Source organism: Mobula birostris, chromosome 18 (assembly GCF_030028105.1).
Source record: "Mobula birostris isolate sMobBir1 chromosome 18, sMobBir1.hap1, whole genome shotgun sequence".
Lineage (NCBI taxonomy): Eukaryota > Metazoa > Chordata > Chondrichthyes > Myliobatiformes > Myliobatidae > Mobula > Mobula birostris.
The window spans coordinates 31334687-31347445 of record NC_092387.1 but is presented as its reverse complement, the minus strand read 5'-3'; the positions used below and the strand labels follow the sequence as shown (position 1 = coordinate 31347445).

Sequence of the window (12759 nt, the reverse complement as noted above, 5' to 3'; positions counted from 1 at the left end):
ATTATTGACCGGTGCGTCTTACGTCAGAGATGGGCAAACTGTTGGAGAGAATTCTTAGAGACAGGATTTATGAGCATTCGGAGAAGCATAGACTGATTACTGATAGTCAGCATGGCTTTGTAAGCGTCAGTTCATAACTCACAAGCCTGATTGAATTCTTTGAGGAAGTGACAAATTTAACTAATGAAGGTGGAGCAGTGAGGCATTCAAGAAGGTTCCGTACGGCAAGCTCATTCAGAAAGTCAAAGGGCATGGGATCCAGGGAAACTTGGCTGCATGGATTCAGAATTGGCTATCCCACAGAGGGCAGAGTGTGGTAGCAGAGGCAACGTTTTCTGCCTGGAGGTTAGTAACCAGTGGTGTTCCATGGGGAACTGTTTGGGACACTTGCTCCCTGCGAATTTTATAAGTGACACGGTGAGAAAGAAGGGTGGGTTAATAAAGTTGCAGATGACTCAGAGGTTGGTGGAGTTGTGGATGGTGTAGAAGGTGGTTGTAGGTGACAACGGAACATTGATAGGATGTAGAACTGGGCTGAGAAATGACAGATGGAGTTCAGTCCGGAAAAGTGTGAAGTTACACACTTCGAAAGATCAAATTTGAAAGCAAAGTATATGGTTAATGGCAGTGTGAAGAAACAGAGGCTTCTTGGGGTCCATGTTCATAGATTCCTCAAAGTTTCCATGCAAGTTGGTAGGGTGATTAAGAAAGTGTATGGTTTGTTGGCCTTCATTAGTTGGGGGATTGAGTTCAAGACCTATGAGGTAATGTTGCAGCTCCATAAAGCTTTGGTTAGACCACACTTAGAGTATTGTGTTCAGTTCTGGTTATTTCATTAAGGGAAGGGTGTGGAAACTTTAGAGAGGGTGCAGAGGAGACTTACCAGGATGCTCCCTGGATTAGAGAGCCTGTCTCTTATGAGCATAGGCTGAGGGAGCTAAGGCTTTTCCTTTTGGAACAAAGGAGAATGAGAGGTGACTTGATAGAGGTGTATAAGAGGATAAGAAGCATAGAAAGAGTGGACAGCCAGAGAATTTTTCTGAGAGCTGAAATGGCTAATACTAGAAGATGTAATTTTAAGGTGATTGGAGGAAAGTTTAGCAGGGATGTCAGAAGTAAGTCTTTTTACAGAAAGTGGTGGGTCTATGGAACATGCTGCCAGGGATGTTGGTAGTGGCAGATACATTGGGAACATTTAAGAGACTCAGAGAGAGGCACATGGATGAAAGAAAAATGGAGGGCTATGTGGGAAGGAAGGGTTAGATTGATCTTGGAGTATGTTAGAAGGTTGGCACAACATTGATTCTATGTTCAACTCCTGCCTGAGAGATGATCTGGATCCACTTCAGTCTACCTGCCGCAACAACAGGTCAACAGCTGGTGTGGTTTCTATAGCTCTTCACTCTCTTTGGACCAACTGTACAACAGAAACTCATACATCTGGCTGCTGTCCATGGACTACTGCTCAGAGTCTAACACAATCATCCCATCCAAACTCATTATTAAGCTTCAAAACCTGGGCCTCTGTACCTCCCTCTACAACTGGATACTTGACTTCCTCATCAGTAGAACTCAGTCAGGATTGGTAGCAACACCTGCTCCTTGCTGAACATCTTCACAGGTTCAGCTCAAGCTCCCTCTTTACTTTCCATACAAATGTGACGATGTGGCTAAGCACAGCTCCAGTGCCATCTTCAAATGACGGGTGGTGATAAGTCGTCTCACTGGAGCAAGTTAGGACCAGTGGCTGAGTGGTGCCACAACAATAACCTCTCACTCAATGTCACAAATCTGAGGGCTGATTATTGGCTTGAGGGAGGAGAAGGAGGGTCAACGTGCACCAGTCTTCATTGGCAGATTGTTGGTGGAGAGAGTCAGGTGCTTTAAATTCCGGGTGTTAACGTATCAGGTGGTCTCATGGCCCTGTACATGGATGCTATCACAAGGAGGTGCTTTCTTAGAAGCTTAAGGATGTAACCAAACAGACCAACAAACTTCTACAGATGTCCTGTTGAAAGCACAGTATCCTAACTGGTTGCTTCATGGTCTGGTACAGGAACTCAGTTCCATGGGGTAGCAGAGAGTAGTCACAGAGTAGAAACCGGCCCTTTGGCCCATGTAATCCATGCCAAACTGTTATTCTGCCTCGTCCCATCAACCGGCCTTGGACCATAGTCCTCCATGCACCTCCCATCACTGTACTTAGCGAAACTTTAAATGTTGAGATGGAGCCTGCATCCACCTCTTCCCCGGCAGCTCATTCCACACTCTCACCACCCTCTGACGCAGTTCCCCCCCTCATGTTCTCTTTAAATATTTGACCTTTCAGTCCAATACATCATTGGCACATCACTCCACACCATCAAAAGAATGTCAGTAAGGCAACACATATCATTAGAGATCCCCTCATTCTGGGCCAGGCCATCTTCTCACAACCGCCATCAGGCAGGAGGTTCAGAAGCCTGACATCCCACACCACCATGATGGGACTTCACATCAACCAGTCAGTTCTTCAAACAACCTGCACAACCCTGATCACAAACTCAGTCTAGCAACTGTATGATCACTTTGCATTATAGTGAACTTTTTGTGTTTTAATTGTGTACTTTGTTGTACAAGTTTGTATAACTTGTGTATAGTTAATGTTTCTCTTGTGAATATTATGTCTCCAATGACTGTAGTGATGTTTCAAATAAGCTTTTTATTGCACTTGTGCATATGACAATAAACTGGATGTGTGACTTAACTTGGTCATGGTCATGTGGAGTGCCACCCAAAGGTGAGCTCTTGATTCGGATAGGAGTACTTGCAATAAGTAAAGCCAGTACTTCATTATTGCCCTGAGCTTTGCAGCTTTCGTCCACGTGAGTCTGAAACTATACCTGTCCGGTCTCGTTCACATCCTCATTTCCTCTGCCTTTCCCGCTATTCCACAGGGAGCTGGAACGCAAGATCGGGTTCTCATTGAAATCCTCTGTACGAGGAACAATCAGGAGATCCGAGAGATTGTGCGCTGTTATAAGGATGAGCTAGGAAGAAATTTGGAGAAGGATTTGAAGAAAGACACCAGTGGCCATTTCAAGAGATTGCTTATCTCGATGTCACAGGTCAGTAACGAGAAAGTGGTGCTGATGAGGTTCGGTAGTTACACACTGATTGGATTGTGGATGCAAGGACTGATTACTAAGGACCACACGGGAATGGGCCTGGCAATGGCCTCTTAGTGAGGTAATGTTATTTGCTGAATTCATCAACCTGGTGATGTACCATGCTGCGCTCAGCCGTTGAGGATGCCAGGAGATTTCAAGTTGTATGTGGCATCTTCAGGATTCTTCGTAGCTGAAAGCTTTGTTTTGAAAACCCCCCAGTCCCATACTTCAGCCTGGGGAAATAATTTTTCACAACCTGAGTTCTCAGTTTCTGTTAACATCTTGAAAACCTTGAGAAAAAAAAACTGCCCCTCAGTTTTCTGGATTCCAGAGATTTTCTTTTTAATTTGTGAACTCATTCCTCATGGTTTGACTCCAGGGTAAATCTGCAGGGCCTACATACCCATCTGAAGGTCTGATGCCTGAATTTTTCAGAGTGTGCTCTAACGAGGGTTCTGTCCAGTAGTTTTAGCAGCTGTGTCCCATATCTCCCTTTCAAACATCATGCTGAACTTTACAATCAGGGTCACACAAATGTCCGTTCATCCGTGGATGGTGAATTCAAACATCAATGTGGTCCAGCCCACAGGGCTTGTTGTTACAGGGCAAACATGCTCCAAGTAAGCATCTATTACTTTTATCCCAATACATTTGAAATTTTAAATCCCCTACTAAGACCATTCTTGCTTCACCGCCTGTCTGTGTAATCTCTCCTTTCCTTTCTCGTATCCTACTCTTGTCTCCTGCATCAGGTCCTATAGGCAGCACCTCATAATACTTAAATGTTTTATGATCCTAACTCCATTGTAATCGACACTCTGGTCATTCCTCATCCTTAGTTCTCACAGCTGCTCCTTCCCTTCTGCTATTTGTCCTATGTTTCCTGTTGGCTTAATACTTCCTAGTCCTAGCCACCTTGCAGCCATGCATCACTTAGTTTGATCAGCAAGTTGAAATGTCCCAACTTGTTTGATATGGTCCTAAGTTTGTAACAGGAGCACTGATTTGAACCACGTGAACTTATTTGTTGTCGTCCTTCAATATTTTACTCGTGTTTTTCTAAGCCTTGAGATTCTATTAAGTGTACATAGCCTCTAGCTTCCAATAATCTCCCAAATGCACTGCATTCACTGCTGCAAAACAACAAACTTCACATCATATCAGTCAGTGAATAGTAAACCCCTTTCTGATTCTGATTCAGAATCTTGTGCTCCTCTTTCCTCTCCTATCGCTTCCCACATTGTTCACTGCATGAAGCACAGTGACAGAGTCCTCCTTCCCTCTCTTGTCAATATTCTTTCAAACTAGTTCACCATGTCTTTTGCCTTCATATCACGTGCACAGCATACTATATATTGATTCTGCTTACAAAAGATGCAATCTACCCCTCTGATTATTGAATCATATGCAGTTACTACATTACAGCTTCCCTTCATTGTTTGGGTGGCCCCAGTATTCTCACTGTTCTTCTGAGAATGACAGCATGAATTGATGTTGTAAGAATTCCCTTACAGGAACCAATTCAAATCTGTGAACTCAGCTTCACATCCCCCTGCAGTTCCGATGCAGTCTCGACCCGAAACACCAACTAATCCTCAGCCCAACCCACTGAACTGCTCCAACAATTAGTTGTGTGTTGCTCCAGATTCCAGTGTCTGTGATCTCTTGCGTCTCCACCTATAATTTCTTTGATCTGAAACTACAGGGCAACCGTGATGAGACCCAGACGGTGGACATGCAGAAAGCGACAGCAGATGCTGAGAGGCTGTTCCGCGCAGGGGAAGGGAAGCTGGGCACAGACGAGTCCACCTTCAACATGATTCTAGCGACCCGCAGCTTCCCCCAGCTCAAGGCAACCATTCAGGAGTATGGACGGGTAAGTGGCTCTGTCCTGCAGTCCTTTCAGCTCTACTCTCATCTGAGTGGGGGAATGGCTAGAAATGGCCAGAGCAGAGAGGTTATCAAAGACCAATGTTATTCATCATATACATTTATATGTATTAGGAATTTGCTGTGGTGTGGTGGCACACATGCAACTAAAAACAGCACTCAACAAATATAAAGAATTATATAAAGAATAAAGTTAGAGGTTAAAGTACAGCTATGGAACAAAATATATATAAATACAGAAATACCAGCATGTCTTTACAGTGTAAACAGATTACAAAAAGTGGTTTAAAAAGTTTACAATGCAGTGCAGTGACTGGGGTAATAGATAGAGGGGGTGGGAGGGGCTAACTAGAATGGTTGATCAGATTAACTGCCCGTGGGAGATTATTTTGCCTGACGAGCATGCAGCAGCAGTACCATCTATGTTGTCTGTAAGAGTTGCAAATGGAATTGATTACTGTGTGGGTGTTTGCCGATGATTGGACATCTGACATCATTATGGAAGGAAAGTCATTAATGAAGATGTTGAAGATGGTTTAGCTTAAGACACTGCGTGAGGCACTCTGAGAGTGATGTGCTGGGGCTGGTATGGTCAATCTCTGGCAACCACAGTCATCTTCCTTTGTGTGAGGTATAACTTCATGAGTGTAGGAGTTTGACAAGGTCAACGTGGGAGGCTGGTCCAAAATATTAGGACCTCAGTACATCCAGGGTGAGTTGGCAAACTGGGTCCAAAATTGTTTTGGCAATAAAGGTGATGGTAAAGGGCTGCTGGTGTAATTGGGTACCTGTGACTAGTTGTGTTCCACATAAAGGTTGGCGCCGGAACCGTTGCTATGTGTAATATACAGGCAGTGGCCGCTGTATTAGGTACACCTGCACATTAATCCAAATATCTAATCAGCCAATCATGTAGCAGCAATTTAATGCATAAAAGCATGCAGGCATGGTCAGGAGGTTTAGTTGTTGTTCAGATTAGATGTCAGAAAGAGAAGAAAAGTGATCTAAGTGACTTTAACTATGGAATGATTGTTGGAGCCAGACAGGGTGGTTTTCATATCTTAGAAACTGCTGATCTCCTGGGATTACCATGCACAAAATTCTCTATAGAGTTGACGGAGAATGGTGTGATAAACAAAAAGCATCCAGTGAGTGGCAGTTCTGTGGGCAAAAACGCCTTGTTACTGAGAGAGATCAGAGGAGAATGGCCAGACTGGTTCAAGGTGACACAAACTCAAATAAACATGCACAAAATGCTGGAGGAAGGGTCTTGGCCTGAAACGTTGACTGTTCGTTCATTTCCATGGATGCTGCCTGACTTGCTGAATTCCTCCAGCATTTTGTGTGTGTTGCTTTCGATTTCCAGCATCTGCAGATTTCTTGTGTTTAAGAGTAACTCAAATAACCACACATTACAACAGCGGTGCACAGGAGAGCATGTCTGAATGCACAACACATCGAAACTTGACGTGGATGGGCTCCAGCAGTGAAAGACCATGAACATGCACTCAGTGGCTGCTTTAGTAAGTCCAGGAGGCACCTAATTAAGTGGCCACCGAGTGTAACTGAATGTTGTAGGAAGTTTGCAGATGACATGAAGATTGGTATAGTTGTTGACAGCGTGGATTGGGGTCTTAGGATACAGGGTGACATTAATGTATCGGTAAGACATCTGAGAGATGGCAGATGGAGTTTAAATCAGAGGAGGGCCAGGTGATGGGAGTAGTAATGAGGCTCGGACAGGCACTGGGAATGTAGGCTCCCAGAGAGTACTGGGGAACAGAGGGCCCAAGGCTGCAAAGAGATCTGGATGTGAGCTTTACTCATGAAAGCCAAACTGGGGATTGATGTGTAAATGCTGCTTGATTGCACCGTAGACACCAGCTTCCAATGCTTTGCCGATGACTGTCAGTGTCTGGCTAGTTATACTAAATTGTCCTGCTTTAAGTGATCGGGGTGACCTTCCACATTGTCAAATAGATGCTCGTTTTGCACCTGTACTGGAGCAGCTTGGCTAGAGGCTCAGCTAGTTCTGGAGTAGTCTTCAATACCCAGCTGATATGTGGTCCAGCCCCATAACCTTTGAACGCAGCTATATTCTCGAGTCGTCTGGAGTGAATTGAATTAGCTGAAAACAGGCTGATGGTGGAGATCCCTGGAGGAAAGCAGCAGGTTCCAGTACGCCTGTCACTCTGTTCATTACTTCCTCTATTATGCTTCATTAAGTTAACCCAATAAATCCATCCCCTCAGGGTTCGTACCACACGCCTCTGATTGTGAGCATGGACACAATGTTTTCACTTGTTTGGCATTGCCTCATTGTCATTTACTGCCGCACCTGTGCATATCCACATGTCCTGAGCTAATTGTTCTCTTCATAAAACGGCTGCTGTTTCCCCTGATGTCAGTGACACACATTTTCCAATTTCCTTCTCTGCTGGCCACCTGTTCAATTGTAGTTTTTACAGAACTCTCCTAAAGTTAGACTTTTCCCCATATTCTGTAAACCAGTTTCTGAACTTGATTGTTGATCTGTCGACTGCGATTACTCTGCACTGGGGAGCGACTACCCTTTGGGACGTATAACCGTGTGGTGACACACTGTGGTGGGAGGAGTGAGGAGAGTCAATACAGAATATTGACCATTCTCAAAGGGGTGGTGGAGCAGAGGGACCTGGGGAATGGGTGCACAGAGACATGGCAGGGCAGGTTGAAAGGATGCTCATAAGGGAGACACGATTCTGTGCTTTATTGTTAAATTTAGTAAATTTGAAAACAGGGATATCATACTAAATCTTTATAAACTACTGATCCAGAATCAATTATCTTGTTTGTTTTTGGTTGTCTCTTATAGGAAAGATGTAAATGCATGAGAAAGAATCCAGGAAAAATCTGGGATTAGAGTTCCGGAGATAGGGAACCATGGTTACCATAACAATGTAAAACATAGGAGTAGAATTAGGTCATTTGGCCCATTGAGTCTACTCTGCCATTCCATTATGTTGATTTATTATCCCTCTCAACCCCTTCTCCTGCCTTCGCCCCATAACCTTTGATGCCCTGAATAATCAAGAACCTCTCAACCTCTGCTTTAAATAAGGCGGTTGGAGGGGCTAGGACTGTTTTCTTTAAAGAGAAGGCCGATGAGGGATTTGAGTGGTATAAATTTTTAAAGGGTGTGGATAGTCAGGCAGTGAGAGAGAATTCAGGGTGAGACGAGCAAAAAATTCTTTTCTGTTATGTGTGTTTGGGACATTCTGCCTACAGATGTGATGGATCAGTATAAGTAGAGGAAACACTTGCACAACAATGGAAAAGCTGGTTACTGGAATTGAAGGCATTGACTGGCTCTGGTACAGTGCTAGCGCAGGGACCGTGCTGGACCCATTCTTCCATTCGTATCCCTGCAAATATCTCTCTGAGCAGTTGAATGGATGTTTAAATCTTACATCCATCCCACAATGCGAGAGAGTAAAAACCTGCGTTACGACTCTGTAAAAGTGTACAGACATGTGAATTTATAAGTCTAATGGTCTGCAGAAAGAAGCTGTCCCATCGCCTGTTGGTCCTGGCTTTTATGCTGTGGAACCGTTTGCCAGACGGATGCAACTGAAGCAGTTTATGGTTGGGGTGACTAGTGTCCCCAATGATCTTCCAGGCCTTCTTTCTGCACTTGCTGCTGTAAATATCCTCAATGGAGGAAAATCCACATCCACAGATGCGCTGGACTGTTTGTATCGCTCTCTGCAGTGCCCCGCGATCAATGGTGCAGTTCCTGTACCAGGCAGTGATACAGCCAGTCAGGATGCTCTCAATGGTGCCCCTGTTAGAAGGTCTTGAGGATTTGGGGGGCCCATGCTGAACTTCTTCAGTCGCTTGAGGTAGAAGAGATGCTGCTGTGCTTTTTTTTTGCCACACAGCCGGTGTGTACAGTCCAGGTGAGATAATCTGATGTGTATTCCAAAGAACTTGAAACTACTCACCCTCTGAACTGCAGACCCATTGATGTTGATCAGGGTGAGCCTGTCTCCGTTCCTCCTGTAATCCACGATCAGCTCTTCTGATTTTTTGGACATTGAGGGAGGAGTTGTTATCTTGGCATCACTGTGTCAGGGTGTCACCCTCTCCTCTGTGGGCTGTCTCATCACCGGTAGAAATAAGGCCAATCAATGTTGTGTCAACTGCGAATTTGATCAGCAGGTTGGAGCTGTGTGTGGCAGCACAGTCATGGGTGTAAAGAGAGTAGAGAAAGGGACTCAGAACACAACCCTGGGGGGCACCTGTGTTGAGGGCCAAAGGGGCAGAGGTGAGGGAGCCCATCCTTACCACATAAGCAGGTTTTCCTTCTTTACCTCCACTTTAACTGTATTGTTGAACCTCTGCTTCCTCCACAGCTGGCTAACCGTGAGCTGATGAAGGCCATCGACCGGGAGTTCTCAGGAGACGTCCGTGACGGGATGCAGGCCATTGGTAGGTTTAGCACCGGTTACCAGAGGCAACATAGAACTCAACCCATTCAAGTGGTGGGTTATACACCTTCCGCCTAGAACACACTGCCGTAGTCCCATGCCTTCCCCCAACACATTGTTCAGCTTTCCACCATCTCTTCCTTGCTCACTCTTGTCCCTGTCCCTTACTCTCCCCTTCACGCCTGCCTCAACAACTGCCCCCCACAATGTGACTCACATCTCCACATTGCACTTCAATCCTACACTCAGCCCTGCTGCCCATCCCTACTGCTTCACCTGCACGCGTCCACCCACCTCCCTCATCCTTCATCTCACAGCCCCCTTCTTCCTCTCTCTCCCCTCCCTGTCACCCTCTCCCATTAGCTTCCTCTCTCCCCTTTCTTCCCCTCTCCCCTTCTTCCTCTTTCCCCTCCCCATCTCCCTATTTCTCTTCCCCGTCTCCCTATTTCTCTTCCCCGTCTCCCTATCTCTTTCCCATCTCCCTCTCTCTCTTCCCCATCTCCCTCTCTCCCTTCCTCGTCTCCCTCTCTCTCCTCTTCCGTCTCCCTCTCCCTCCTCTCCTGTCCCCATCTCTCTCTCCTCTCCCGTCCCCGTCTCTCTCTCCTCTCCTGTCTCCCTCTCCTCTCCCGTCTCCCTCCCTCTCCTCTCCAGTCTCCCTGTCTCTTCTGTCCCGTCTCCTTCTCTCTCCTCTCCCGTCTCCCTCTCTCCTCTCCCGTCTCCCTCTCTCTCCTCTCCCGTCTCCCTCTCTCCTCTCCCACCTCCCTCCCACCTCTCCCATCTCCCTCCCTCCCTGCCCTCCCCACCCTTCTCTCTCTGTCTTCCCATCATCTTACTTCTCTCACCCCAGCCCCTTCCCACGCTCTTCCCGCCCTCTTCCCATACTCTCTCATCCCTCCCCCCACTCTCTGTACCTCTTTCCCCCATTTTCCATTGGAGGTGCTGACGAATCAAATCAGCAGTAGGAGGGAGGTTGCGAATCTGAGTGGTGCCATAACAACAGCTTCTCACTCAATGCCAGCAAGGCCAAGGAGCTGATTATTGACTTCTGGAGGGGGAAACCAGAGGTCCATGAACCAGTCCTCATCGGGGATCAGATGTGGAAAGGGTCAGCTACTCTAAATTACTCAGTGTTATTATTTCAGAGGGTCTGTCCTGCATTCAGCATGTCAGTGCAATTACAAAGAAAACACGGCAGTGTTTCTACTTCCATAGAAGTTTGAGTAGATTCAGCATGACATCTGTAACTTTGACAAACTTACATAGGTATGCAGTGGAGAATCTATCAACTGTTTGGATCATGGCCTAGTATGGAAAGCCCAATGCCCTTGAACAGAAAATTCTGACATAAAGTAGTGGATGTGGCCCAGTTCATCACAGGTAAAACCCTCCCCACCATTTAGCACATCTACATTGAGCGCTGTCACAGGAGAGCAGCATCCATCATCAAGGATCCGCACCATCCAGGCCATGCTCTCTTCTCGCTGCTGCCGTCAGGAAGAAGATGCAGAACACTCAGGACCCACAACACCAGGTTCAGGAACAGTTATTACCCCTCATCTATCAGGCTCTCGAGCCAGAGAGAACAACTTTACTCAACTTCACTTGCCCCATCACTGAACTGTTCCCACAACCTATGGACTCACTTTCAATGACTCTTCACCTTGTGTTTTCGATATTTATTGCCGATTTATTTATAATAATAATTTTTTTTCTTTTGTACTTGCACCGTTTGTCTTTTGCACATCGGTTGTTTGTCCATCCTGTTGGGTGCAATCTTTCATTAATTCTATTCTGTTTCTTGGATTTACTGTATACAGCCATAAGAAAATGAATCTCATGGTTGTGTATGGTGACATATGTGTACTTTGCTAATAAAATTACTTTGAACTCTCCCCATCCTTTCTCCTTCTTCCTGCCCTCCCACTCCCAAGCCCCATCTTCCCCTCTTCCCACCCATCCTGCTCCATCCCCCTTGCGTTTATTTGTTCTTTCTCTGTCATACTGTCTCATATTGACCCATTTGTGTTGGAGGCAAGGACAGGGTGATGGTGATAGATCAAACATGATATACCCCATTGTCGTAGGTGACAATTAATGCGAGGTGGCGTTGGGAGCCCCAGGGAATGAATGGAATGCGTGGTTCAGAGTTCCCGCTTGGTGAGAAGCAGAGGGCTGAGTTTTCCCACGGACTCTGTGCTTTCTGTGTGTCAGAGACAGAGAAGCTTTCTGTGTAATTGATCAAAAGAATGTGTTTCCCTGGACAATACAGGAAGTTGACTGAAATAGTTAGCTGAACACAAGGGCAGCATGTGGAGTTCAGTCTGTAGCTGCAGGAGGTCATGTGTTTAGGAGCTGGATAAAGCCAAGGATGTCACAAGGTGGTAAGACACATGGGAGCCCTGCCTTATTAGCTGAGACACAGAATGGAAGAGCACAGAGAATGAGCCTTGGATGACTATCCTTTTGCCCACAATTAGTGTGTACACTTCCAGTCAGGAGATTGGAAGGATGAGACATCTACAGAAAGTATTGAGAAGGATATTGCCTTAGTTGAAGGTTTAGAGCAAACACAGGTGGGCTGTTAGAACAAAGTAGGCAGAGGGGAATAAAATGATGAGGAGGCTAAATGAGGTGAACTGGAAGAACCAGCATCCCCGAACAGAAAATTTCAAAGTGAGTGTTTTCTCCCAGAGAATGATGCATGTCTGAAACCACTAAGGAAGCAGAACTCCTCTCCGTTACATTTAAGGAATACTGTCAAGAGCACTTTAAACATACATGGGATTAACTAAATATCTGCTCTGTGGACAAGATTGGCAAACGGCCCACATCCTTTCCTGTGATTCTGTGAATTGGAGTGGTTCCATTCCCCACTGCATTCTGTTGCCAACTTTAAGTTACTCTCCCACCTTTCTTTTCCAGTGCAATGTGTTGTCAACCGTCCTGCCTTTTTTGCCGAGAAGCTCTACAAGTCCATGAAGGGGCTGGGAACCAGTGACTCCACTCTCATCCGAGTCATTGTCACTCGCAGTGAGGTAGGAAGATGACTGAATTGTAACAGTTTGTCTAAAGAGTAGTTGTTTGATGTTGTATTTTAAGGTCTGTGAATGTGTGGACACTTTGCCCTCTTGGGTTCCCTCTCCTCCTGTAGCTGAGGAACGTTCCAGGTTAGATTCCGGATTTACGCCAAGTTTGTTTCATTTCCAGACTTTACCAGAAACGTGACCTTTGTGCTTTTCAACCACACTATT

General features: G+C 45.8%; 1 protein-coding gene across 1 annotated transcript in view; it reads left to right on the top strand.

Annotated features, from left to right (window-relative positions):
• LOC140212027 (annexin A7-like) overlaps positions 1-12759 on the top strand; it is a 152796-nt gene that overhangs the window by 137388 nt on the left and 2649 nt on the right. The window contains exons 9-12 of the mRNA XM_072282401.1: positions 2937-3107; positions 4855-5025; positions 9434-9509; positions 12431-12543. Coding sequence (XP_072138502.1) covers positions 2937-3107; positions 4855-5025; positions 9434-9509; positions 12431-12543 — 531 coding nt within the window. The remainder of the gene's footprint in view (positions 1-2936; positions 3108-4854; positions 5026-9433; positions 9510-12430; positions 12544-12759) is intronic.